Source organism: Microtus pennsylvanicus, chromosome 1 (genome assembly GCF_037038515.1).
Source record: "Microtus pennsylvanicus isolate mMicPen1 chromosome 1, mMicPen1.hap1, whole genome shotgun sequence".
Taxonomy (NCBI): domain Eukaryota; kingdom Metazoa; phylum Chordata; class Mammalia; order Rodentia; family Cricetidae; genus Microtus; species Microtus pennsylvanicus.
Genome location: NC_134579.1, coordinates 57260893 through 57287533, shown reverse-complemented (window position 1 = coordinate 57287533; position 26641 = coordinate 57260893). Strand labels below are relative to the sequence as shown.

Sequence of the window (26641 nt, the reverse complement as noted above, 5' to 3'; positions counted from 1 at the left end):
ATCTATATAACTGGATTTAACAGCATACACATGTTATATGTACATACATATCGTGCATGACTGCTCCCCATGTCCTATGCATATACAAATAAGACATACACACAGAAGAGGCCTATTGGGAAGATGAGGTAGACTAGTGAGAGGGGGATGAAAGACAGAGAATGGAATGTAAGATTGAGTGTGAGCAAAATATAATGATATGTATGCATAAAATGCCATAATGAAAACCTTTATTTTATAGAGCAACTAAAAACACAATAAATAGGAATGGTTTAATTGTATAAATTATGAATATCATGAGATCTTCATGATGCATTTATAAACTTTATGTAACTCATAAACCATTCTAGATGCTTAGAGTTTATTCCCTCTGTTTTGCTGAAGGGCCCCAACAATGAAGATATGAACAATATGAACACCACAAAAGATGGGTCTCACAGTGAGTTTGAGATTTCCTTTCATATTTTAGTTCGGTCACAGAATCCCTGCCACATAATCTTCAGCATCTAACCTCACATCACTCTAATGCCATGCTTCCAGCTCTTGAATTCACCTGTCTTATTGTTCGCCTATCAGCCAAAGCCATGGTGCTGCCTGGTAAGAGGAAATGAATGCCCACAGAAAAGCACTTCTCTGGACTCTGACTTAGTTTGCTGAGGATAGGAAGGGATTCACATAACATTCACTAATACTCATGTTTTACAATCTATGCTTACCAGTTCTAAGAACCTTTGCTCCAGGGCTTTATATTCCAAAGAGTTTTTATTAAACAAGTCTTCTGAAAACATCATGTTTGTCACTCGGAGGCTAAAGAACACCACCAATGTTCCTGTGGTCTGGGTGTGACTCAAGTCACCTCCTTTTGTGGGCTGAGCCACAATAGGCATCTCTGTGTAGCGAACATTTGTAGACATTTCCACATAGCTACCAACCTTGCCATTTTGTTCTGCTGTTAGCTCAGGCTGATAGTAATCTGTGCCTACCCGATCTAGTTCTAATGAAATATCCTGTACGCCCATTATTACTTCATCTTCTAGCTGGGTGGAGCTGGCTGTTGGAGGCAATTCAGTAGACTGTGTCATGGAAGCTTTCAACCAGAGCCTGTCAGTGCTCGCTCGGGTACTTGCCAATGTGCCTCTGGACAATTTCCCTGAGGACGAAGTTCGTGTCCAAACTATATCTGATTCTGGCAATACGGTCCACACAGGTTGCATATCTGGTTTCTCCACCGAAATTTCACCGCGAAGCCCTTCATGACTGGATGGCTCTGCTTGCACCATATCTTCCTTTGGAACGGTATTCTCTCCCTCTGTTTGCTCAGTGGAAGCAGAGGTTGTTAGAGCTGCCAGCAGAGAGGATGCTTTGGTAGCTGAGTAAGAATCAGTGTCTGGTGCATCTGATGTGTACTTGGGAAAAAACAGAGATGTGGCCTGAGTTGCAGACTCTACCAAGATGGGTAGAGTAAATCCACCAAGGGGTTCTTCCTCTGCAAAACTGGTGGATCTGTCACCATCTCTATGCTCTGAAGGTTCAGTAGTTTGTTCCGTGGAATCTACTCTACCATCTATATGTAATTTTTCTAAGCCTTCAGTTGGCAAGAGTACATATGCATCTTCAGGCCACGACTGTGGCAGTGTTTCAGTGGTCTTCTCTGGTGAAGTCTCACTCTGTGGCCAAGTGATCACATCCACATTTTTCCCAGACCCAGAGCCCAAACCACTTTCAAAACTGAACTCGTTTTCTTCAGAGGTGTCTGGAAACCATGGGCTCACATCCAGTCGGTCTGCGACTTTGGAAGTCAAGGAATCCAAGCTAGAAGGTGCAGTTGTGTCTTTAACAAGGTCTTCTATGACCGAAGAGGTCAGATGTGGTGAAGGTGTCAAGAGAGTCATGCCAGAGTCTTCCATGGGTGGTACTGTTTCTTTTGGCACAGGCTTAACTAATGAGCTTGAAGGCACTACATCCATAGAAGCATCTTCTGGTTCTTCAATATTAGCTAATCCTAAAAAAAAAAAAAAGGGTTTTCTGTTAGTTAATCTACAAAATGAAACCCTTGTTCTCCAATAAACCTAGTTACCTATTTTCTCCAGTTACCAGGGACAATTCTGACCTTTAATATCTATACTGCGGGAAGATGTGATCAAAAATTCATAGGGCAGGATAAGAATTCATGAACATAACCCACTTCTCTGAGCTGAAGATTTAATTATTGAAACAATCCTCAAGCACTTGCCTCTTTGGAAATAAATGGAAATAAAGCATTAACCATATTGAAAAACACAGATTGAATTCACTGGAAATTTATGGAGAATTTTTTCTGGATCTTGTATTTCTCTTTTATGTTTATTGTCTTTATCCTTTATATTTCCCTCATGTTCAAAATTCTAGACCCATTATTTATATCTTTATTCATTTTCTCTTTCACACATACAGTCTATCCCACAACATTCAGAGCAATTGTTCTCAACCTTCTTAATGCTGTGACCCTTTAATGTAGTTCCTGATATTGTGGTTGCCCCCAACCATAAAATTATTTTCATTGCTACTTCATAACTGCCATTTTGCTACAATTATGAACTGTAATGTAAATATCCATGCTTTTTAATGGTCTTAGGTGACCTCTGGGAAAGGATCATTGTCACAACCCTCATACTGAGAATCACTGATCTAGAGGATTAACTATTTTGTTTCCACCTCTATTGCTCTGTGACTTTCCTAGTTTATATTCTTCACAATATTACTATAACCTAAACTCCTTAGAGCTTCTCCCATAATCTCATTAGAACTGGAATAATCTTCTTTGATGTAGTTCACTATATTCAAGCAGGCAGAGTTCTTTGTTAGTAGTAGGAACAGTAATTTAATTACATATCCTTCAATATGACCTTCAAAATATCTTGCAATTGATCTCCACCCTACTTCCCCAAGTCCATTTCTTAAGATACAGTGATTGTTACTTTCCAGTCTTACTACTTAAATCTGTTTTTTCTTCTCAGGCACGTTTCCCAAGACATTTTCTCCCTAAGGGATGCTACCTTGTTTTCTGCTCCACTAGAATCTCTCTAAAGCCTTTGCCCCCCAAGTCAGAAGACAATTATGAAAAGTGATTCAAGTTTCTCACCATCTTCTAATATGGAGGCTCCAGAAGTCCTTCCCTCAGAAGCCACAGGCAAGCCCATCTCAAGCACTGCTGGGGTAACAGAATGAAGAGTCAAGCGGCTACCCTCTAAAACCTCCAGGGAAGAACTGAGGACCACCTTCGAGGGAGAGGCTAATTTAGATGTAGACCCTGAATCACCCAGAGCAGTTGCTGCCTGGAGTTCCCTGCCAGTGGCTGGGGGAGGACCAGAGCTGAAACCAGGTGGTGAGATACTGGTGGTGGTGGACTCATCTGCTGAGGGCCATTCAGCTTGAAGGGTGTTATCCTGGGGAGGAAGAAAAAGGCTACATCACATCAGAGAGAAAAGAACCACATGGAAAGGAAATACTGGGTGGGAGGAACACAAGAGTCCTTGATGGATGTAGTCTGGGATCGAATCCCAGTTCAGCAAGCTACTAGTCTGAAAATCTACAGAGAACCCAGATAGCCTCTTAAAATCACCTGCAACAGGGCCAGGTGAAACACCATAGTTAGAAGACTCAAAACAAAGTGAACACTTGAGAGAGAACTCTGTTTCTCCGGCTTTGGGTGTTTCGTTTCCTTCTATCTTTTTGGCATAAATTACTTTAAATACATAGAAGTTAGCAATATATATATATATATATATATATATATATATATATATATATATATATCTTGGCACAGACCTCAACATACTACCCACAACAGGAAGAAATAATTAACAGTTTTATTCATCATTTTGAAAGATGTTTAATTAGAGGCCTTTATTTTTTCTGAAAAATGTCACCATATCACAATGTGGGGTGTTGTCTCAAATAAAAAGACATACTTAAGAAGTTGCTGCATGCCACAAATGCACTTTTCTCTTTCTCCAAACTTTATATTAACATTTGGCTTTAGAAATAGAAAGTAGACAGAAATACAACCCTTAAATGTGCTAATTATTTAATCTTATGAAAGCTACTCTATATAAAAGAAATTAATTGATGAAATTGTTAATAGGTCAAAGAGTCATAATGCAGTGGTAATTTGTGTATTTTAATCTATGTTAGACATTAGCCTGGCATATAATATTCCTCTTTTTTAAGATTTCTTTGTTTTTAGTTTACGTGAATGAATATTTTGCACCACATGGATGCCTGGTCCCATAGAGGCCAGGAGAAGGCACTGGATACCCAAGAACTGGAGTTAGAGATGGTTGTAAGCAGCCATGTGGATGCTGGGACTTGAACCCAGGTCCCTGGGGAAGGTAGCAAGTGCTCTTAACTGCTAAACCATCTCTCCCATCTCCGGAGTCCAATATTCTAATAAGCTGAGTTAGCTGAAGTAAAATGTACGGTACAAGTGAAAATGCATGTGTGTGAAGGAGGAAGCGGAAGGCCATCCTCAAATGATGAGGTGCAACAGCAAACAAGGTAGGGAGGAAGTGAAAGATTCCAAGACAGGGAGAAAAACACCCTCCTAGGGGCTCTCCAACAGGTGTGAGCCTGAAGAGAGGAAGACTGGTCATAGAGCGGATGGATCTCATCAGACAGACAGCGTTCAGCACTCACATAGTCAACAGTAGCATTTTGGGAGTCTGGGACCATGGGTAGCACAGTTAGTCTTGTATAACTGTGCAGTGTAAGTGACTTGCAATTGCTGACCTGTTTGCAAGGTAACCTGTGTAACTCAGCACCACATAGACACACAAAGCTTCCCTGGATTTTGCCTTAAAATCTCTAAGTTATTCTGAATGGATTTGAAGGAGACAGTAAAAGTTTAATTAATAAACAATAGAATAATGAATTGCAATCCTGAATATGAAAGAAAAAGGAAGTCAAGGAACTATATTAACTTGTGAAAGGCTCAGGGAGTTTACCAACCCATTCTTCAGGAATGGGAGGAGAGCGGAATATGCACATGTATGTCAACATATAAATGTATCAATTTTAAACCTAGGAAGACTCTAGAATCAGGTAATTCAATCATGCCTTGTGTGTTACAGGTAAAGAGATGTTCATAGGAGTTAAATGGCCAAAACAATCACAAAAAAAAAAGAAGAAAAGAAGAAAAAAAGAGGAACCATCAGAATTTAAAGCCATGGCTCTGGGTTTCCCAGTACTGCTGTTTCTCCCACTCGAACTTAGATGGGTGACTTCTTTATTGTATCAATAGATGCTTCTAGTAACAAATTCAACTCACAAATTCTTTTTAATTCAGCATTTAATGTTCCACTGGTCAGTTTCACTGGTTCTAATTTCCATGTGAAAAACTTCCTAGTTCTGAAGAAATAGTGAAAAACAAGTGATTTTCATAACTGGGATGCCAGGAGCTTCCAAATTTAATCTTCCCACCTCTCAAGAAGTCTAAAATGTTAATCTTGCTAACAAATGTCACTTCTCTAACAAAGTAAAACATTACAGATAGGAAGCAAGCAATAACTTTATATTTGAAGTCAGTAATGGTTATGTCTTATTGCCACTCATCAACATTACAATGTCGAACTCTTTCATGTTCCCATAAATCCTAGAAGCTAACAAATCAACTGGGTTTTATAGATGTGGTGAATAAAATAGTGGCACCAGAGGCTGGGAAATGTAGGAGAAGCAGGGATCTAAAGATCGAGGTTCATGGTATAAAATCACAGTTAGAGGGGAAAAGATCTAGTACTCTATAGTATAGCAGAACGACTATAGTTAACCAATAACCTGTGGCCCATTTCAAATAGCTAAGGTCAATTATCTCCAACATATATAATGATGATAAATATTTGGTCATAGATGGCCAGTTACCCTTATTTGATCATGTCACATGTTGACAAAAACTCACATTTACTCCACACACATACATGATATTATGTATTAACAATTTTTTTACATACTCTAGCATTCTTAAATGGTTACTTAATTTCCTGCAGCTGTCACTCTCATAAAGAGTTTGGCCGCAGGGACAATGGAGCATCATAGCGTAACTGAATGATAAGCCCAGTTAGTCAGTGCCTGCCATCCTTGACAGCCACAGCAACACTCTAACAACTTTGGGACAGAGGGAAACGGGGACTTCATGGGATGAGTTAGTCCTAGTTCTCAAAAGAAGATAAAAATCTACATTCTTATGTAAAAAAAAAACTAATGTTTAGACACTAACTTTTTAAAATTAGTTTCAAAATATATGTCCCATTCTGAATCCAGCTAAATGGTACCAACTGGCAACCTCTGGCTGATAGAGAAAATCTTGTCTTTTCACTGTGTGTGTGTGTGTGTGTGTGTGTGTGTGTGTATATGTATGTTGTGTGTGTGTGTGTGTGTATGTGTGTGTGTGTGTATGTGTGTGTGTGTGTGTGTATGTGTGTGTGTGTGTTTGGGGCTGGGAGTATGTTAGATGTGAAGTCTGGAAGCTGATGCTACATATATTCTTCTTTCACTCTCTATCTGAGCTTGTAAGACAGGGTTTCTCATTGAATCTAGAGTTCAACAGTCTAGATTAACGAGCTCTGGGGACCCTGTTGCACCCCTGTTCTAGCACTAGTGTGGCAGATGAGCACAGCCACACCCACTTTTATGTGGATGCTGGGAATGTGAACCAAGTTTGTCATGTTTGAGTGGCAGGCCCTTTATAGACTGGCCTCTATGGTCATCCCCCAAATCTTTAATTCGTGCTTGTAAACTACCATCACAGCTCGCCTGTGGTTAGAGAGGTCCCGGGATGATGGGATTAGAAGCGGCGCTGTAGGTAGCCTTGCGTCTACATTCTGGATGGACTGCAGGTAAGGAGCTATTGAGATGGGGACAGATAGGGCAGAGGTTTCTCCATCTTGTGCTGTTGCTGAAGCTGTGTCCAGGTTTAACTAGACTCTGATCTTCTTGATGTAGAATCCCATGGAAAACTACCCAATGCCATTCTAAGAATCAATCGTAGGATGTCCTAGCTAACTTATCTTAGCCTTTGCTAAAACTGCCTGTTTGTGCAGAACCTCCTCTAGCTCACCGCTCATCTTAGCTGCCTGTTTGGGCAGAACTCCCTCCTGCTGAACTTAGCTTCTCCTTCAAACTGCTTATTCTGCAAAGTCCCCTGCAGCTGCTGAGCGAGACACCTGGACAAGATCTCTGCCTTCAAAACCCGGGAATTGTGGACACTCGGAGCCACACCTAGGTCCCCGAACACTTGGTGTGGCCCCAGCTGGCTGGAATAAAGACTCTTAATTGGCTCTCCTCTGTGTCTGAGTGGTCATCTCTGGTGACCGCCCGTAACACTGTGTCATCTTATTTGTTTGGAAATCTGTCTGCCACCCGTCTGCGAATGTCTCATGGGCAGGACCACACCTCATTCCGCTTAGTTTCCTTGGTACCTGGCACATAAAAAGCACAAAATAAATATATTTGAATGGAGAGGTAAGCAAACACTAATTAATGTGCCATCTGACGTCAATATCCGCAAACCGTTCTTCCTCTAATACAGCGCTTGTTTACGTCCATACCTCCCTGAATGTGCCCGTTCTTGTCTGATCTCATCTCTAATATGGTACTCAGTGAAAAGTATATTTCTGTGCTGCAGAGATGGCTCAGATATTAAGAGCACTGGCTGCTCTTACAAAGGTCCTGAGTTCAATTCCTAGCAACTACACGGTAGGAGAAAAAAAAAGTGTATTTCTCATGACTCCACACTTAAAATTAAGTTGCTCAGTAAAATAGATGGTTATATATATGAATGATCAAATAAATTTGCTTTCTAATATCTATTGTTGTCCTGAAAGAATACATATAAACAAGTAACATTATATAGACTGAGTAAGTTGTGTTTGTGCATTTAGGAGTGTGTGTGTGTGTGTATTGTGTGTATGTGTTTGTATATGTGTGTGTGTGTGCGAGCATGTGCACATGCACATAAAAGCAATTAAAGGTAAAGAGTCCATGAATTTGAAAGAAAGCAAGGGTAGTACACAGGAGGGTTTTGAGGGAGGAAAGAAAAGGGGTAATGATATAATTTTAATCTCAATTTTTTTTGAGTTTAATCTCAAATTTAATCTCAAATTTTTCCCATTTGAGTTCTAATTTCAAGAACTAATGATTTCAAACAGCTGGTACAAAGACATTTTAAGAAAGTAAGAACATGTGACTTGATCGGGGGAGGGGGAGGGAAATGGGAGGCGGTTGCGGGGAGGAGGCAGAAATCCTTAATAAATAAATAAATTTAAAAAAAATTAAAAAATCCAAAAAAAAAAGAAAGAACGTGACCTGTGGCTGTTGGATGTGAAGAGGCCCCCACCCCCACCTACGTGTCCCTGTGCTAACACTGAACCATCCCCACACAAGGAGTCCTTGTGTTGGCATTGGTGGTGTCAATTCGCAGCTTCACACACATGAGGAAGTATTCTTTTCCCCTCAATATCTCTGCATAAGTGAAATGGGGAATAGAGATGTGGTGGGGAAAGGGGATGGTAAGAACAAAAGGGAGGATTCATTCCGTTCTGCTTCTGCACAGAGGAAATGCTGCACTCCGACTTAAAGGAAGGCTGTGAGCAGGAGAGACAGCTCTCTGGGTAAAAGCTTGCTGCACAAGCCTGCAGCCCGAGTTCAGAGGCATGCCTGACCCCACAAAAACAGAGAAGAGAAGAACCACTGTGAGTGATGATCCAGGTACAGGCAGAAGAATGCATGAAATGGAGGCAGTGAGGTAAAATCTAGATGCCAAAGTGGCAGAGGCTGCGAAGAGGAGAGGTTTCGGGGATAGGGCTGGCCTAAGGCACAGTAGCTTACCAGAGCAGAGGGTGCTGTCACCTGAAGACTTGAACTTTCGGTGTTCCAAGAAGCTATGTCTTCTGTTTGGGGGAGCAAAACTCCTCTCACTGAGGAAAGACAATGTAAGGCATCATTTCTGAGCCACTGCTGTATCTGAGATCTGCAGCATACAGGCACACACTCGACCGTAGATGGAGGCTGTTTGAAAGGTGCTACAGCAAATTAACACGGTCTGAGCAAGCTGCTGTGCTCACGAAACTCGGTCCCTCCGACCCTGATCTGCAGTCTGATTTAATTAGTGTATAGACAAAATGTAAACCAAACTTGGAAATCTGTAACACAGCGCAAATGGTAAGCCAATCACAATAGCTGTGCTTCCATGAGACCACACTCACATGAGGCAAAAGCTAAGTTTCAAACAATCCCTCTCCATACCTCGGTCCTGTTTCTTATATGTCACTTCCAATTTTCTATTCATAAACATTCTGGAGAGTCATAGAATATGTCCTGGGTCTTGGGGATGCATTACTCACAAGTCATTCTTTGATAAATTAGAGTGTTACCCTCTTCCTTTAAGAATGAATCGTTAGGGCCAGCAAACGGCTTAGTGTGAAAGGTCCCTGCTACCACCAAGCCAGACAACCCAAGTTCAGCCCCCAGGATCCAAATAGTATAAGGAAATGACAGGCCCCCACATATCGGCCTAGGACCGCCACACAGACACTGTGATGTGCACACATCCATATAAATAAATAAACAATTTTAAGACATCGTTATAAGTATGTTTCTAGTTCTCCACTTTAGCAACTTACATTTTTTTCCCCTCTTTTCTCGCTTCAGTTAAATATGTTGTGCTGGAAGTTTTAAAGGTTAAAGGGCCCATACGTGACAGCATCGTGTCAAAGCAAACAGAATATAGGCAATATCGGCAAATAAGTTAGAACTCTGTCCCCCTCTCCTGTATGGTCCCAGCTCCATCTGCTCATTATGACCCATGACAGGATTGCCACAGTTATCGAAGGTCGAACTTAGTGTTGAGCTTTCTGGGCTCAGCATTTGGCTCCTTAAGCCAGCTTCCCTTAGCTTTCCTCCATGGTTCTTTTTTGCCAATTTTTAAGCCTTGGCCCACTGGCCTTTTCAACGGCTCACACTGCGGTTGCCATGTAGCGCTGCAGCCTACTGTGGTTCATATTTCCTTTTTCTTACACTCTGTTCCCCCCTCAAGCTGCTTCTAACTGCCACGCTGTTCTCCACTTCCCCCCTCTGTGACCTTCCTGGAAGACACATTCCAGGAAGCCCAGGACTAATCCATCCCAAATGACTGTAGGATGAAGCTCCATTTATCAGCATGGGTCCTGTCTTGTGCAGTCTAAGAAAGTAGAACCATATATATTAGTGAGGTGAATCTTCACCAGACGATATCGGAAAAGGAGGGAAATTACATATGGCTGTCAGGAGTGATATTCAACTCACCATTGACAAGCTGGAGAGACTTGGGATCTGGATTCAAAGAGGAATTTCCCATCAGAAAGTTTTGGTGCAGTGTCTCAGCAATATACTCTCTGAAGTTGCTAATTGTGTAAACAGCAGTGGGCTTATCATCCAGCTCGACAAGGCCGTGGTTTTCCACCTTATTGGAGTGAAGGCTTATGAGGTCCCAGGTGGTATTGCTGATGGCCTCACCATTGAAGGTAGCCTCATAGAGAACGTCAATCCCACTATGGATGATAGGGGAACAGATTAGGTCCAGCTAAAACATCACAAGAAAGCAGCTTTGGGTCTAGAGACAACATTAGGTCAAGAAGGGGATTCTATCAAAACGTGGCACCTCTTCCCCTCCCCAGAGAGTGGAGGGCCATAGCTCCAATACCAGGACAAGAATTCTAAGGAAGCCACAGAGTTAACCCTACCACAGCATCAGAGGCTCTTCATGCCCCACATTTTGAACCATTTCCCTTTCTTTCAAAGCCAACTCCCTTCTTTTCAATAATTCCCTTCCTCCTTCCTCCTCTATGTGAGCAACAGTTCCTGGGGAGAAAATTTAACTGTCGAGGCTGCCAAACTAATCAGAACTTCAGTGGTGTGGAGAGGCTGGGATGTTGCAAGGCCAGAGCCAAAGTAATAGCCATTTACTGCCCTCCTCTGTGGGTGACCTAGCGCCTGTGTTACTATTAGATAAATCCTTCAGAGTGTGCAAACAGAGCCCCAGCTCCCAACAACCCCAAAACTAAGATAATATCAGGGGTCTACAACAGAGATTTCTCCACTTTATCATGACCCACCTCCCTGATATCTCCACCACTGTATTTTAAAACTATGCTGACTTAGGACTTTCTTTGCTCTAATACCATGAAAAGTTCATGAAAGTACTCTCACGTTGGCACATGGATTTTGATGCAACCGAAACCTATGTTCCCAGGCATAGTCACTTTATATATGGCTCTAGAATGTATTATCTCTTCTCTTCTCTGGGAGATATTTCTTGCATCAAGATTCGTTACAATTTATACTTCTGTTAGAAAAGATATACTGGTCTGTTCAGATGACTTAGACAATGATGGAGTTTGCCAACAAGCCTGATGACCTGAGTTCAATCCCTGGACCCACAATAGTGTGAAGAAGAGAACCAACTCCCACAAGTTGACCCTAACCTCTGTTCACATTGTATGGTATGCATGTGTGCACATGTACACATGGATGTGCGCATGCTCATATACACATGTACCTTCTAACTCCTCCCCAAAAGAATATAAAAATTTTCTCGTATTTTCTTATTATTGCTATTAGAAAAGTTAGGTACTAAACCACAGATATTTATTGAGGAGAAAAAAATTTCAAACTTTTAGGTAAAAAGTTAAATGTTTTTGAAAAGAAAGCAACTTGTTTTTCCAAAATAGAAAAATGATAGATGATACACAGACAGGCAGACAGAGAGCAGGCTAGGATATTTTCTGAAATGACAGCTATGTGAATCTTTCAGGAGACCTACTTCTGAGTGACGGGCCAGAGAATTTAGAGTTCAATCAATTTAAGGCAAAACTGAAAAGTGTGTTATGACATGATTTTTTTCTTTGACCTGTTTACAACACTCTGACGCTTACTAATTCTATTTCTAACTTAGAAATCCTTATGGGTTTTTTGATTTTTCTCTTTTATCTCTTTTTCTTTCGATGATTCCTTCATTGATGAATGGAATGGAACAACAGGAAGTGCTAGCAAACAACTATTTCCAAAGTAAGCTTGTTCACTGACCCTTTGTACAAGCAAGTGAAAAGGAGGTGGGATAAAGGAGGGAGAACAAACAAGCAGTAGCTGGTGTGTTGTTTTGCATTTCCTTAGCCATTTGAAGAAATAACATGAGAAGATAAAGTTGGGAGCCGATGAGAACGTGTCTCCTGGACAGTCAGGCACCCACCCACTCAGGCATCTCCACAACTAAACGCTAATAGCTTTTATGTGCTCTCAACATGCCTTTACCTCAGTTAGTTTTCACAAAGGCTTATTCAAGGTTTTATATTTTCAGAATATTGTTAAGGAAACAATAATAAAGTTAGAAGAGAAGGCAAAAGGCTCCTTGGAATTTTGCAGGGAAGATGTGGTGAGGCCAGGCTTCCGCTTCCGCTCCAAGCAATCACCTGACAGAGTCATTATGAGGGCATCTCTGTGTCCGTCACCACCACACTGCCCCCAGCTTGCCTCTTCGCACAGCCTGCACATCTGGTACACAGGATGCCTCCAGGGCCAAGAACAAAAACAGCACTCAAGCCAGATGTGTAATGGAATATATCTATTTCAGACATTCCATGGCAGCAAGTGATTACCAACTCAAAACACAAAAACAGACAGCTTCTTCCCAGGAAATTAAATATTTGTGTGCACAGATGTCGATATATGCATGAGTATATCATATGTGTGTGAGTATATCATCCATAATTGAACGGGTACCTACTCGATTACAACTTTCATGTGCTTGTAAAAAGATTTTGTTATTGTGACTGCCTCTCCTTCCTCTTAAGTTTCCAGTGCCAATATTCATCTTGGCAATTCATACTGAGAGCTGCCCTGTGTCTATTACATAAGCAGAAATCTAGACATGAAATGAAGTTTCTTGAATGAATGTCATCTTGACTGAACCTTCAGGAAGGCTGATTAACTGATTAGGACTTCAATGATGGGAAAGTTTGGAATATTGCAAGACTAGAGGCAAATTATCTTAGGTCATCTTTAGTCCTATTCATAGACATGTACTAGCCTCCTCTGTGTGTGACCTAACATCTTTGTGACTAGGAGGTAAATTCCTCAGATTGTGCAAACAGACCCCTAGTTTCCACCACTGAAAGGCTAAGATGGCCATCAGATGCCATCTAAGGCCTACAGCTGACATTTCCTGTTTTTCTGTGCCCATCTGTCCATGTTTCTCTCACTGTATTTGAAAGAGCGTCTGTTACTGTTTATCCTGTTACTATAAATCTCCTTGAAATATTTACCGCATCAGAACATGGAACTTGGGTAACATGGAGTCTGTGTTTCTAGGACACAGCCACTCACATTTGACTCCAGAATTATCAATCCTATCCCCTTAGAGGTGAGAGCTGTGCTTTCACATGGGCACCAGTGTACTGGGGCTTCTTTAAAGGTATCCCCCATAGGTTAAAAACAAATATAACAAACTGCCCTGGTTTGATGATAGTGGTCATTCGCATCACCCAACTTCCTCTGAGTTTGAGCTTATGAAACAGACTTTTGATTGTAACTTCTCATGGGTTTTCCTATGGGGAAGGAATACATGAGCTAGACAATGCAAAACTCACACAGTTGGTGGTGCATTCCTCATTTGAAAAAGATCGATTGAAAAGAATTGTCTTTTGTGGTTTAGGGAGCATGCAGTGGTCTTTAGAAGTCTTCCTTTCCTTCCTGTAAGTACTGTCTAGTCCGGGCCTGTCCTGATAGACACAGTGCAGATGATACCCTAGTCTATAGAGGATGCCTGTAAGTACTGTCTAGTTCAGGCCTGTCCTGATGAACACAGTGCAGATGATACCCTAGTCTATAGAGGATGCCTGTAAGTACTGTCTAGTCCGGGCCTGTCCTGACGAACACAGTGCAGATGATACCCTAGTCTATAGAGGAGGCCTGTAAGTACTGTCTAGTCCCGGCCTGTCCTGATGAACACAGTGCAGATGATACCCTAGTCTATAGAGGAGGCCTGTAAGTACTGTCTAGTTCAGGCCTGTCCTGATGAACACAGTGCAGATGATACCCTAGTCTATAGAGGAGGCCTGTAAGTACTGTCTAGTCCGGGCCTGTCCTGATGAACACAGTGCAGATGATACCTAGTCTATAGAGGATGCCTGTAAGTACTGTCTAGTCCGGGCCTGTCCTGATGAACACAGTGCAGATGATACCCTAGTCTATAGAGGATGCCTGTAAGTACTGTCTAGTCCGGGCCTGTCCTGATAGACACAGTGCAGATGATACCCTAGTCTATAGAGGATGCCTGTAAGTACTGTCTAGTCCCGGCCTGTCCTGATAGACACAGTGCAGATGATACCCTAGTCTATAGAGGATGCCTGTAAGTACTGTCTAGTCCGGGCCTGTCCTGATGAACACAGTGCAGATGATACCCTAGTCTATAGAGGATGCCTGTAAGTACTGTCTAGTCCGGGCCTGTCCTGATGAACACAGTGCAGATGATACCCTAGTCTATAGAGGATGCCTGTAAGTACTGTCTAGTCCGGGCCTGTCCTGATGAACACAGTGCAGATGATACCCTAGTCTATAGAGGATGTCTGTAAGCAACCAGACCTCTCCAACCTTCCTCCCCACCCTGCCTGTTAACATACATAATTGATTACATTGAGAAAAAGAAATTCTGGATCCTTTCAATATTGATTTCCTCCCAGATCTGACAAGCATCCTATTCTAAAGGGTGACTTTGAGTGCTTAAAAAGTGATGACTGATACTCCAGTAAACAGACCCTCAGCCACATTCCAAATAGAAGAGGCATCAAGGTAGCAGGGGAGCTAGTTAGATAGCGTTAAGTAGAGAAAGGGCACTAGTGGGAATATGAGGGGGACAAAAGAGGGGAAGAGGGTGAACATGACTGAAAGCCGTTATGACATGTGAAGGGCATTTCCTCAACTCCTCAAGCAATCAAAGCCTTTCAATGTTTTAGGCTAAAAGGTTAGTCTGTGAGTCATTTTCGATCTTTCTCTTTAAGGAAAGGAACTATATGATGATTTCAAGGCATAAAACAATAAGAGGATACCTTCTCGTTCAAACGTACCATGCCACACTCCCCATTTCTCTTTGGAAACCTCTGGTCTTTTGATGTCCAGCCACACACCAATCCTCAGATCTTTGCATGCCCATTTATTTCCCCCAGTCCATTCATCCCGTTATACTCATGAACGGACATGCGCATGCCTCCTTCACCTTCCTATGCCTTTTATGCTTCAGCTTAACTGGCACCTCCTGGGGGAGTTTCTTTCTCACACTGACAACATGGGTCATGTTCTTTATCTCCCACCATCTGGACGGACACAGTTGTTATTCCAAACATCAGAATAATGCATTCCAAGCATCCAGAACAATGCCTAGCTCATGGTATCTCAATAAATACTTCCAAAAGTAATGGCAAAGTGATGGATGCTATCACTAATATAAACAGATCAGATCATTTTAAGTTTTGCCACTTAAAGGGTACTTCATCTTTAATATTTAGATATATTTAGAAATATTTTCTGTCCCGAAATATAAAAAGAACAACTTTTACCCTGAAGAGTATGTCTATTTTCTTCGTACATTTGTGTTCAGTACTCATTTAGAGACATTGTTTCCGGGTCACCCACAACTCAACACCACATTCTTTGAGAGCCTGGTGGGATAAATCACATTTGTATATTCACAAAGTTGGGCTCCTCCTCAAAGTATCCGTACAGCATATTATACTTTCTTGTGGTGTTAGCATGACTCTATGACAGGACAATGCAAAAATTAAGAAAAGGAGGAAGGGGAGAGGAAAAAGAGTAGGGGGAGGAAGAGGAAGAAGATGAGGCTGTGCCTAACAGAACTCCAATGGCTTCCTCATTATGTGAAATACTGGGCCAGGAAAGTCAAGCACAAATACTGACAGGCTAGCATGTGCCTTGCATGGCTTTTAAACATGAAGGAGAGAAGATCATGAGAAATGTTCTTGGATGAGAAGTCTATGCAAATCGGGAAGTCTGCGTTAGATTACCAACCTTGTTCTTTGCTGACAAAGTATCATTGTGCTTCCCAGTATTCGCCTTGCTCATCTAAAGAGAATATGTCTTCTATAACATACCTTCTCTAGTAAAGACAAATTCATTAAGAAAGATAAAATGACCCAGAAAGATACTCTAATTTATTATCATGTTTTTGTCTTGGAACAAGAGCTCAAAGAAATACTTGGAATACCAAGAAACCATGTATTCTCAAAGCCAAGAACTTCACTGTGACCCAGGAAAGCTGCATTTTGGCAAGCCATAAAGTGCAAAGACTGCTCTGGATGAAGGAAATTTTTTAAAATTTCAAGATGCCAAGGAAGTCCACAAGAGAGGTAGACAGAACATTTCTGATCGAAGAAAGCTGTGCTGGGCCCACACCCAGTAACCTGAGGTGCATTTCAGTGTGAATCACCCTGGCACCCATCAGTGATGCGTCAATCATATGGAGGAAAGATTCGCCCTTATTCTCTCACCCCAGATACCCCAATCAGTTATTTTGCTGTGCACATTTTACTTATCATCACTCAAGTTTAATAAGAGTAGGGTATTTCAGGGAGATTCAGACAATGCCTCTCTAGTAATGTTTCTCTTCTAGAAAGGAAGTGTATGCTTGCTTACAACGCCTGAAGCTGAAGTTAGGACATGTGTCTGCCAGATCAGCATACTATCTGTTCCTTTCAAATGGGTTCTGCTGAGTTTGCACATAGTAAAAAGCAAATCAAAAATTTCACACTCATCTAAAGGCTGGTGGCAAAGGAGGACAGAGTGTAGATTCTCTATTTCTGTTCTACACGGTTGCTCATGCACGACTCGGAACATCAGCATATCAAATTTATAATTCAGTTCGGCCAACTAGCTGACACTACCCAATAACACTACACGATTTTGGAAATCCTGTCTTGGCTAATGTTCTACACTAGTGTAGTAACTTCATATTTAATTGTTTTCTGTGTTCTACACAGGACTGTTAGCAGTCAGCAAATGGCTACTACCCATCCGTTCGATACTAGGGCTAACCTCAAGATTCAGGGCTGTTTCCACAGTCTGATCACCATAAGAAGGAACTAAACAGCTAGATCTCTTGAATGCATAGTGCAGAGCAGGTTACAATCACTAAAAGTAGAAACCCAAATTCTGATTGGTCAAGATATCTGATAGCTCCTAGTCATGTAACTTTCAACCTGACAATCTGTCTCTCTAAAACAAAATGTCCTCATTAGCCAAAAGATACAAATATAAATCCTCATTTTACTATTGTACAAGGGTACTAAGATGATAACATTTTAAGGGAAAAAAGGATTATCACCCTACACATTCCTAAAAGACAAAACACAAAAACTATTCATTTCTCTATGCATGGTGTTTGCCCAATAACAAAGCATTTCATAAATACTTGTTATAATAATGTAAATGAGATCAGAAAGACCTTTTCAAACCAAGGTGTCAACCCTAGATGTTTATTGGGGTTGGTTGCAGTGACCTCCCTTAATCCATGCACACCAAATCCCATAATATTCAAGCACCTTAAATGCAGTGGAATACACACTGCATGCATCTTTCAACTTACTTCAGGTTAGCAAGAAACTTGGCACTAGGAAAAGTCTCAGGAATCCACAAGGATGACCCTGGTTAAGATTCTAAGCAATGTGACATAACTGTATGTAGAAAAATAAAAATAGATCCATATCTATTACCATGCACAAAACTCAAGTCCAAATGGATCAAAGATCTCAACATAAAGCCAGCTACATTGAACCTCACAGAAGAGAAGGTGAGGAGTACACTTGAATGCATTGGCACAGGAGACCACTTCCTAAATGCCCCAGTAGCACAGACACTAAGAGAAACAATTAACAAATGGGACCTCCTAAAATTGAAAAGCTTCTGTAAAGCAAAGGATATGGTCAACAAGACAAAACAATAGCTTACAGAATGGGAAAAGATCTTCACTAACCCCACATCTGACATAAGTCTGATCTCCAAAATATACAAAGAACTCAAGAAATTGGTCATCAAAAGAACAAATCATCCAATAAAATAATGGAGTACACTTCTAAACAGAGAACTCTCAACAGAGGAATCTAAAATGGCTGAAAGACATTTAAGGAAATGTTCAACATCCTTAGTCATCAGAGAAATACAAATCAAAACAACTCTGAGACTCCATCTGACACCTGAAAGAATGGCCAAACCAAAAACACTGATGACAACTTATGCTGGAAAGGTTGTGGGGTACAGGGAACACTTCTGCATTGCTAGTGGGAGTGCAAGCTGGTACGGCCCCTTTGGATATCAGTATGGCGATTTCTCAGAAAATTAGGAAACAACCTTTCTCAAGACCCTACAGTACCACTTTTAGGTATATATCCAAAGGATGTTCAATCATACCACAAGGACACGTGCTCAAGTATGTTCATAGCAGCTTTGTTTGACATAGCCAGAACCTGGAAACAACCTAAATGCCCCTCGACCAAAGAATGGATAAGGAAAATATGGTACATTTACATAATGGAGTACTACACAGCAGAAACAAATAATGACACCTTGAAATTTGCAGGCAAATGGATGGATCTAGAAAACATCATATCAAGTGAGGTAACCAAGACCCAGAAAGACAAAGATCATATATACTGACTCATAAGTAGCTTTTAGACATAAATCAAAGAAAACTAGCCTACAATTCACAATCCCAGAGAGCTTAGACAACAATGAAGACCCTAAGAGAGACATACAGGGATCTAATCTACATGGCAAGTAGAAAAGGACAAGATCTCCTGAGTAAATTTGGAGCATGGGGACCATGGGAGAGGGTTGAAGGGGAGGGTAGAGAAGGAGGGGAGCAGAGAAAAATGTAGGGCTCCATAAAATTAGTAAAAAGAATAAAAAGAAAAAAAGAATCTAAGCAATAGTGGAGAGGGTGCCTGAATTGGCCTTCCCCTCTAAGCAGATTGATGACCTTAATTGTCATCATAGAACCTTCATCCAGTAACTGATGGAAGCTGATACAAAGCTCCCTAGAGTCCAGTCAGAGAGAGGTAGGAGTGATAATGTGAGCAGAGGGGTCAAGACTGTGATGGGGACACCCACAGAAACAGCTCACCCATGCTAGTGGGAGCTCACTGACTTCGTGCTGACAGCTGGGGACCAAACTAGGCCCTCTGAATGTAGGTGACAGTTGTGTAGCTTGGGAAATTTTGGGGGTCACTGGCAGTGGACATGCGACTTATCCCTGGTGCATGAACTGGCTTTTTGGAGCCCATTCCCTATGAAGGGATACCTTGTTCATCCTAGATACAAAGGGAAGGGCCTTGTTCCTGCCTCAAGTGATATGACAGATTTTGTTGACTGCCCATGGGAGGTCCTACCCTCTCCAAGGAGTAGATAGGGTGAGAAAGAAGGTGGGGAGACTGGTAGGAGGAGAGGAAGGGGAAATTGGGGTTGGTATGTAAAATTTTAAAAAAAACTGTTTAAAAAATTAAAAACAGTAGTCCTCAAGCTTCCTAATGCAACCTTTTAATACAACTCCTCATGTTGTAGTGACTCTAACCATAAAATTATTTCATTGCTGCTTCATAACTGTAGTCTTGCTACTGCTATGAACCATAATGTAAATATCTGGCATGTGACCCCTGTAGGTTAGATTGAGAACCAATATTTTAAATCCTCTCTAGAATGCTTCTCAATGTAAATGCTATCTGGGGCATAATGACAACCCAAAAAGGCCTGTATACATTCACTACAATATCTTTGTTTTTGAATTCTGCTCTATAGTGTTTTCATAAGCAGTATCTGAATACACAGATACACAGGTATGGAAGACAAAGATGCCGAGCTGACTGCAATGAAGAAACATTTCTGTAATCGCTGAACACTGCTATAGTTAGCCACGAATTTGCTTCCCGGACTCCATTTGTAGTTACCAGACTTTTAAGAGAAGTAAATTAAGAATCCATGGACAAAACCAGTAACTTTCAAAAAAGGGGTGACTGATTGTGTCTTTGCATTGTGCTTCCTAAAATTTCAAGAACAACTATCTTTACAAATAAGCTATCATCAAGTTCAATAATACCACCTTCATCAAATGCACCTTAAAGTTCATTTGATTGAATAGCACAGAGGACTTGAAAGCGTGTTTGCTAATGTGTTTTTTTCTTATTTTAAATTAACTTATTTAAAATAGTCAGTCAGCTCTCAGTCCTAGCCTATGAGTGAACTTCAGCCTAATGTCTCTGGAACTCCCATTTCAGTGTTCATAAAATGGTTTTCATTGGGCTGGAGAGATGGCTCAGCAGTTAAGAACATTGGCTGCTCTTCCAGAGGACCCAGATTCAATTCCCCAGCACCCACATGGCAGCTTATAACTGTCTGTAACTCCAGTTCCAGGGGATGTGACACCCTCACATAGATATACATACAGGCAAAACATCAATCACCGTTCATAAAATAAAAATCACTTAAATTATTTTTTTGAAAAAATGATTTTTGTCTTGGCAAGTTTTTTTTTTTTTTTGTGGACAGAGAATTTCACTATGCAACCCAGGCTGGTTTTGAATTGGCAATCAGCCTGCCTCGGGTCTAAGAACTAAGATTATGGGTGTGTACCACCACAGACAGTGACCAAATAAAGCTTCACTGGGGAACAGCTGTCCTCTCTAGTTAACAATGTATCTCCTGTGTCTATGGCATGAGAAGTTGCAATAGGGACTCTATGGCCTTCAAAGGTTAAAATGTTTATCATGGCTCTTTGTAGCTTGCCCACTTCTGGCCTATAAGGAGTAGCACAATGAGACTAGGAGAGACCAGAGACCTGAGCTGTGCTCTTCTGTGCCCTAGCACTAGATACTAACAGTGGACAACACAGAAATACCAAAAATACCAGGGACTTTTACCTGCCATTTTCCTGAGGAGACCTGGAAATAACAAAAGTATCGGTTAGAGTTCAATTATCTTTGTAATTGTCACATCATTCATTGTTATTTGAAATGTCTTCTTAAGGAAAATACGTAACCAAATCAGATCTACACTGTGCTAGAAGTTAAAACAGAAAGGGAGCTTGAGGCTAGCCTGTTGGTCTACATGCTAAGTTCCAAGACAGTCAGGCCTACATAGAAAGATTGTGTCTCAAAAAACAAAAGGAAATGAAGGTGAAGAAAAAAAGAAGTCATCTTAAAGCCAAGGATTTTACAGGTTTTTTTTTTAACTTACCCTAAAAATACTTCTTAAGTGTGTGATTCATCTCTGTAAATCAACTTACTGGCAGATCATCAGAAGATTTCAATTGCTGGTATTAAAATCAGGACTGGCAGGCTGGAGAGATGGCTCTGTAGTTAAGAGCACTTGTACTAAGACCATTGGTAAAGGTCTGACCAGCTAGCCTCCGGTACATTGCATGGTGTTTAGTCTTTGTTTATTTTATAAAACATGCATCAAACAGATGACCTTGGTCTGGAAAGATGCTTAGCAGTTCTGGAAGAGTACTGGCTGCTCTTCCAGAGGACCCATATTGGATCCCCAGCACCCACATGGCAGCTCACATGCTGTAACTCTAGTCCCTGGGGATCCTATATCCTCTTCTAGCCTCTGGGGGTGGGGGCTGCACACATGCAGTATATAGTTACACGCAGGTAAAACACCCATATACACAAAATAACAAAAATTAAAAAAAAATAGAACATCTCCTACAACTAAAACTGTACTAAGCGCTTTTCAAAAATTAGTTCACTTAATCCTCATGAAGATTCATTAAGGACTGCTAATATCCACCTTGCATGTGAAGAGACTAAAGAACAAAGACATCGTTAATTTCCCCAAAGTATTGCAGAAGCATTTTTAAAGTGGTACTCATAGATGAATTTATTTTATTCAGAGGAAAAGTTGAGATCAAGTACTCCACTCAAAACCATCAGCCCAAGGTGCACAGGCAGCATTCCCGGCAGACAAGCTAGACAAAATGACTCTAGAGGTCATGTGTGCCACAGGCTATCATATGAGTGTGATCGTCATTCTGGCCATGTGGAGGTGCTGCAGTGCTCAGCTGGAAGGGCTGTTGTGGCATAAGGTCAAGTAGATAGTGCAGCAGGCATTGCCTCCCTGAACTAGGTAGTTATGTGCCCTTGGGTTAGTGATTTCAATTTTCTCTGTTCTGGTTTCTTTACAGAAGGAAACTGGGCACCATACACACACACACACACACACAGAGAGAGAGAGAGAGAGAGAGAGAGAGAGAGAAACACGTGTGCATACACACACACACAGGCACACTATAAGTGCTACATAAATACTTGCTGTGATTGCTGCCAGCGCAAGTACTGCTGAGAACATGAAGCACAGCCCCAACTTGTGTCCCCGTATCCAACATCCAGGCAAAAGCAATTGCCCAGCTCCCAAATAGAAGACTCTCACGTGGAGGTAAAGAGAAAGCCCTGGAATATGAGCTACTTCATTTCAAAGTCTCTCCTCCACCCTCAGTGAGAGCTGCTTGTCCACAGTAGGCTAGTTGATTCCTTTAACCTGTTTGTCCCTCCGGAAAAGGAGGGTTGGAAGTGTCTGCCCTGAGGATTGACAGTTACCTCACTACAACACTGAGAAGCTTCAGAGAAAGCCTGAAGTCACTTCTAGTCTGACTACAGGGTCCAGTGCCTAATGAGAACTGTATAGCTGGTCTAAACAAAGCCTAGGTTCTTACTATAGTCCAGCCTCAGACCGAGCTACATCTCCATGGATACATTACTTTGACTCTCATTAACTCAGTTTCACTTGCACAAAACTAGTATTAATTAATTCACCAGAAGTAACATTATTGCAGCACTCCATTCATGTGCTGTTAGAATCTGTGTGGGGAACACCAGGCTAGTCCATTCAGACAAAGAGCAGCACGGCACACTCGCGTTATTAGAGTACATCTCTTTACCTGAATTCAAGAACACGCATGTCCTTGTATCCTGGCAACCCTGTGAATGCGTTTCCAACCTGTTCAGAACACAAATATAAAGAAGATAACTATGTAGACTATGCGAAAGAATATTTCAACGCTTTGAAGAACAGAAGAAAAAGTATTCTTGTGTCTGACAATTATCAGAGCTCATCCACATAGATCGAAGATTAGAATGTTAGAAAATGATGTTTACTGCAATATTATCATCATCTCTTTTGCATTTTAGCTTTCATGACTTCAGTGTGCCTTGATTTTATTTTTGTAACCTAAAAAAGCATACGTCTTATTAGTTAAAGCAACATTTTCCTCCTTTGTGTGAAACATTAAGAAAAAAACATCCATTTCAAAAGAAGCTATAATAGTATTTGTATAACAGCATTTTTAAATGTTATTATTCCAACTGGAAATCTGGCCCCAGCAGGCACCCTGGCAGAGTCAAGTGTCTGTTTTCTCTGAGTGTGAATGTGTCTGAGAGTCTGCTTCCTGTCCCCACATCACAAGAGAACTAGAAATACACTCAGCAGTCAACAAAAGTCTACAAGGCCCGAGTTATCCCCAACAGACTGGTCGTTACAGAATAGATGCAGAAGCAATGGTCAGATAACTCCGCTGGCTAAAGTATCAATATATGAGTGTCACATCCGTGAGAGCTGGTTTCAATACCAAGTCTTTAAAATGCAGCCACATCTGTCCATACAAGCTCAGCAACTGAAGAAAGGAAAAGAATATCACACTGGGAATGTAAAAATAATCTAATTATATAAAAAATATGTATTTAAACAAAATTTAATATTTAATCCATAATAATTCCAAAGGTGGCTCACCAGATGGATAGGGCAAACACAAGAAAAATGGAAATGTTAGGGAACTTTATAGACTTCTCTGGAGAGCTGCTTTTAACCACAGCCTCACTAAATCAGGGGAATAAAACTATTTGGAATCATGGTTCACTGCAGATCTTCTTGTTTGGTTTTGTTTTGTTTAATTTATTTATTTATTAAAGATTTCTGTCTCTTCCCCGCCACCGCCTCCCATTTCCCTCCCCCTCCCCCAATCAAGTTCCCCTCCCTCGTCAGCCCAAAGAGCAATCAGGGTTCCCTGCCCTGTGGGAAGTCCAAGGACCACCCACCTCCATCCAGGTCTAGTAAGGTGAGCATCCAAACTGCCTAGGCTCCCACAAAGCCAGTACGTGCAGTTGGATCAGAAACCCATTGCCATTGTTCTTGAGTTCTCAGTAGTCCTCATTGTCCACTATGTTCAGCGAGTCCGGTTTTATCCCAGGCTTTTTCAGACCCAGGCCAGCTGGCCTTGGTGAGTTCCCAATAGGACATCCCCATTGTCTCAGTGTGTGGGTGCACCCCTGCGGTCCTGAGTTCCTTGCTCGTGCTCTCTCTCCTTCTGCTCCTGATTTGGACCTTGAGATTTCTGTCCGGTGCTCCATGTGGGTCTCTGTCTCTGAGATGCCCTATCATACAACAAAAGTATATGCTCATTTATGTTCATAGCAGCATTGTTTGTAATAGCCAGAACCTGGAAGCAACCTAGATGCCCTTCAATGGAAGAATGAATGAAGAAAGTATGGAATATATACATATTAGAGTGCTACTCAGCAGTAAAAAACAAGGACTTCTTGAATTTTGCATGCAAATGGATGGAAATAGAAAACACTGTCCTGAGTGAGGTAAGCCAGACCCAAAAAGAGGAACATGGGATGTACTCACTCATATTTGGTTTCTAGCCATAAATAAAGGACATTGAGCCTATAATTAGTGATCCTAGAGAAGCTAAATAAGAAGGTGAACCCAAAGAAAGACATAGAGTCATCCTCCTGGAGATTAACTTTCATCAGGCGATGAAAGCAGACAGGGACAGAGACCCAAATTGGAACACCAGACTTAAATCCCAAGGTCCAAATCAGGAGCACAAGGAGAGAGAGCACGAGCAAGGAACTCAGGACTGCGAGGGGTGCACCCACATATTGAGACATTGGGGATGTTCTATCAGGAACTCACCAAGGCCAGCTGGCCTGGGTCTGAAAAAGCATGGGATAAAACCGGACTGTCTGAACATAGCAGACAATGAGGACTGCTGAGAAGTCAAGAACAATGACACTGGGTTTTGATCCTACTGCACATACTGGCTTTGTGGGAGCCTAGGCAGTTTGGATGCTCACCTTACTAGATCTGGAAGGAGGTGGGAGGTCCTTGGACTTCGCACAGGGCAGGGAACCCTGACTGCTCTTGGGGCTGATGAGGGAGGGGGACTTGATTGGGGAAGGGGGAGGGATATGGGAGGTGATGGAGGGGAGGAGGCAGAAATCTTTAATAAACAAATAAAAAAATAAAATTAAATAAATTTTAAAAAGAAAATAAGGAAAAATGCAATGAAAAAATAAAAATAAAATAATATGTGTATTTATATATCACATATAAATATATATAATATTTAAAAAAGAAAAGGAGGAGTAAGAAAACAAGAAGAGGATGACATAGCAGCCACAGAGTAAGAGTGAAAGCAAGACGTAGAGAAGTAAGAAAAGGAAAAGGCCCAGAGGCAAAAGGTAGATGGGATAGTTTGAGTTAGAAAAGCTGGCTAGAAACAAGGCAAGCTAAAGCGAGGCATTCATAAGAAAGCAATAAGCCTCTCTGTGATTTATTTGGGAGCTGGATGGTGGGCCCCAAAAGAGTCAAAGAGCAAAGAACAAATAGTAGATCTGGGATAAAAACAACAACAAGAATCAGAAGTCTAAGGTCATGCATTTGCTGGTCAACTGAATGAGCATCAGCTTTCCTCTTGGAACTAAGACTGCCCTGACTTCCACCATATCCGCCTTTGAACATTAAAATGAATGGAGCTGAAAGCATCCCATCAACTGCACAATGCCATTATTACCAAGGGGGCCCAGGCCTGGGATTGGGTCCAAACATATACAGGTGTTCTAAGTCACAGCATACAGTTAGCTACTGCACAGAGATTCACTGCAAGAAATCATTTCATTTTGTCAGCACCCATATTAGGAACAGGTACAACTTACTGAGCAACTGCTCTATCTGGGGCTCAGGAACTCTACTTCTAATCTTTGAAGTACCACCAAGACATACATACTACCCTGATTTTATAAATGACAGAACTGAGACACTAAGATGGCACTCACTTGGCCAGGATCACAGAAAAGCTTTTAACCAGTCCCTCATAATGTCAGGCTGTGGATTTTTTTTAATCTTGGTTTACTGAAGATCCTGTTTGAAGAATGAAGAATTGGAGGATGGCTGGCTCAGAAGTTACTTGCCAGTCAGCTTATCTCTAATGCTGCCGTTCACATTTGCCCATTGAACTATACTGCCCTTTCCTTTTTCTCCTGCCTCATAGTACATTTGAAATGGAGAAACTCATAGTTTCTGAAGGAGTCTCTGTACAGGAAACAAGGAAGGACCACTTTGAAAGGCAAATGGAGGCTGGAAGGATGGCCCAATGGGTGAAGGGTTTGCCATGCAAGTGTGAAGGTCTGGATTCAAATTCCTAGAAACTGACATAAGGCCAGATGCCATGAAGAGCATCTGTGATCCCAGTGCTTCAGACAGGAGGTAGAGACAGGAGGATGCCTGGGAGCTAGCA

General features: G+C 41.5%; 1 protein-coding gene across 1 annotated transcript in view; it reads right to left on the bottom strand.

Annotated features, from left to right (window-relative positions):
- Impg2 (interphotoreceptor matrix proteoglycan 2) overlaps positions 1 to 26641 on the bottom strand; it is a 68644-nt gene that overhangs the window by 13602 nt on the left and 28401 nt on the right. Inside the window, exons 9-14 of the mRNA XM_075954401.1 lie at positions 23003 to 23061; positions 20982 to 21002; positions 10315 to 10559; positions 8860 to 8948; positions 3122 to 3425; positions 717 to 2002 (exon numbers count right to left, since the gene is read on the bottom strand). Of these exons, the coding sequence (XP_075810516.1) occupies positions 717 to 2002; positions 3122 to 3425; positions 8860 to 8948; positions 10315 to 10559; positions 20982 to 21002; positions 23003 to 23061 (2004 nt within the window). The remainder of the gene's footprint in view (positions 1 to 716; positions 2003 to 3121; positions 3426 to 8859; positions 8949 to 10314; positions 10560 to 20981; positions 21003 to 23002; positions 23062 to 26641) is intronic.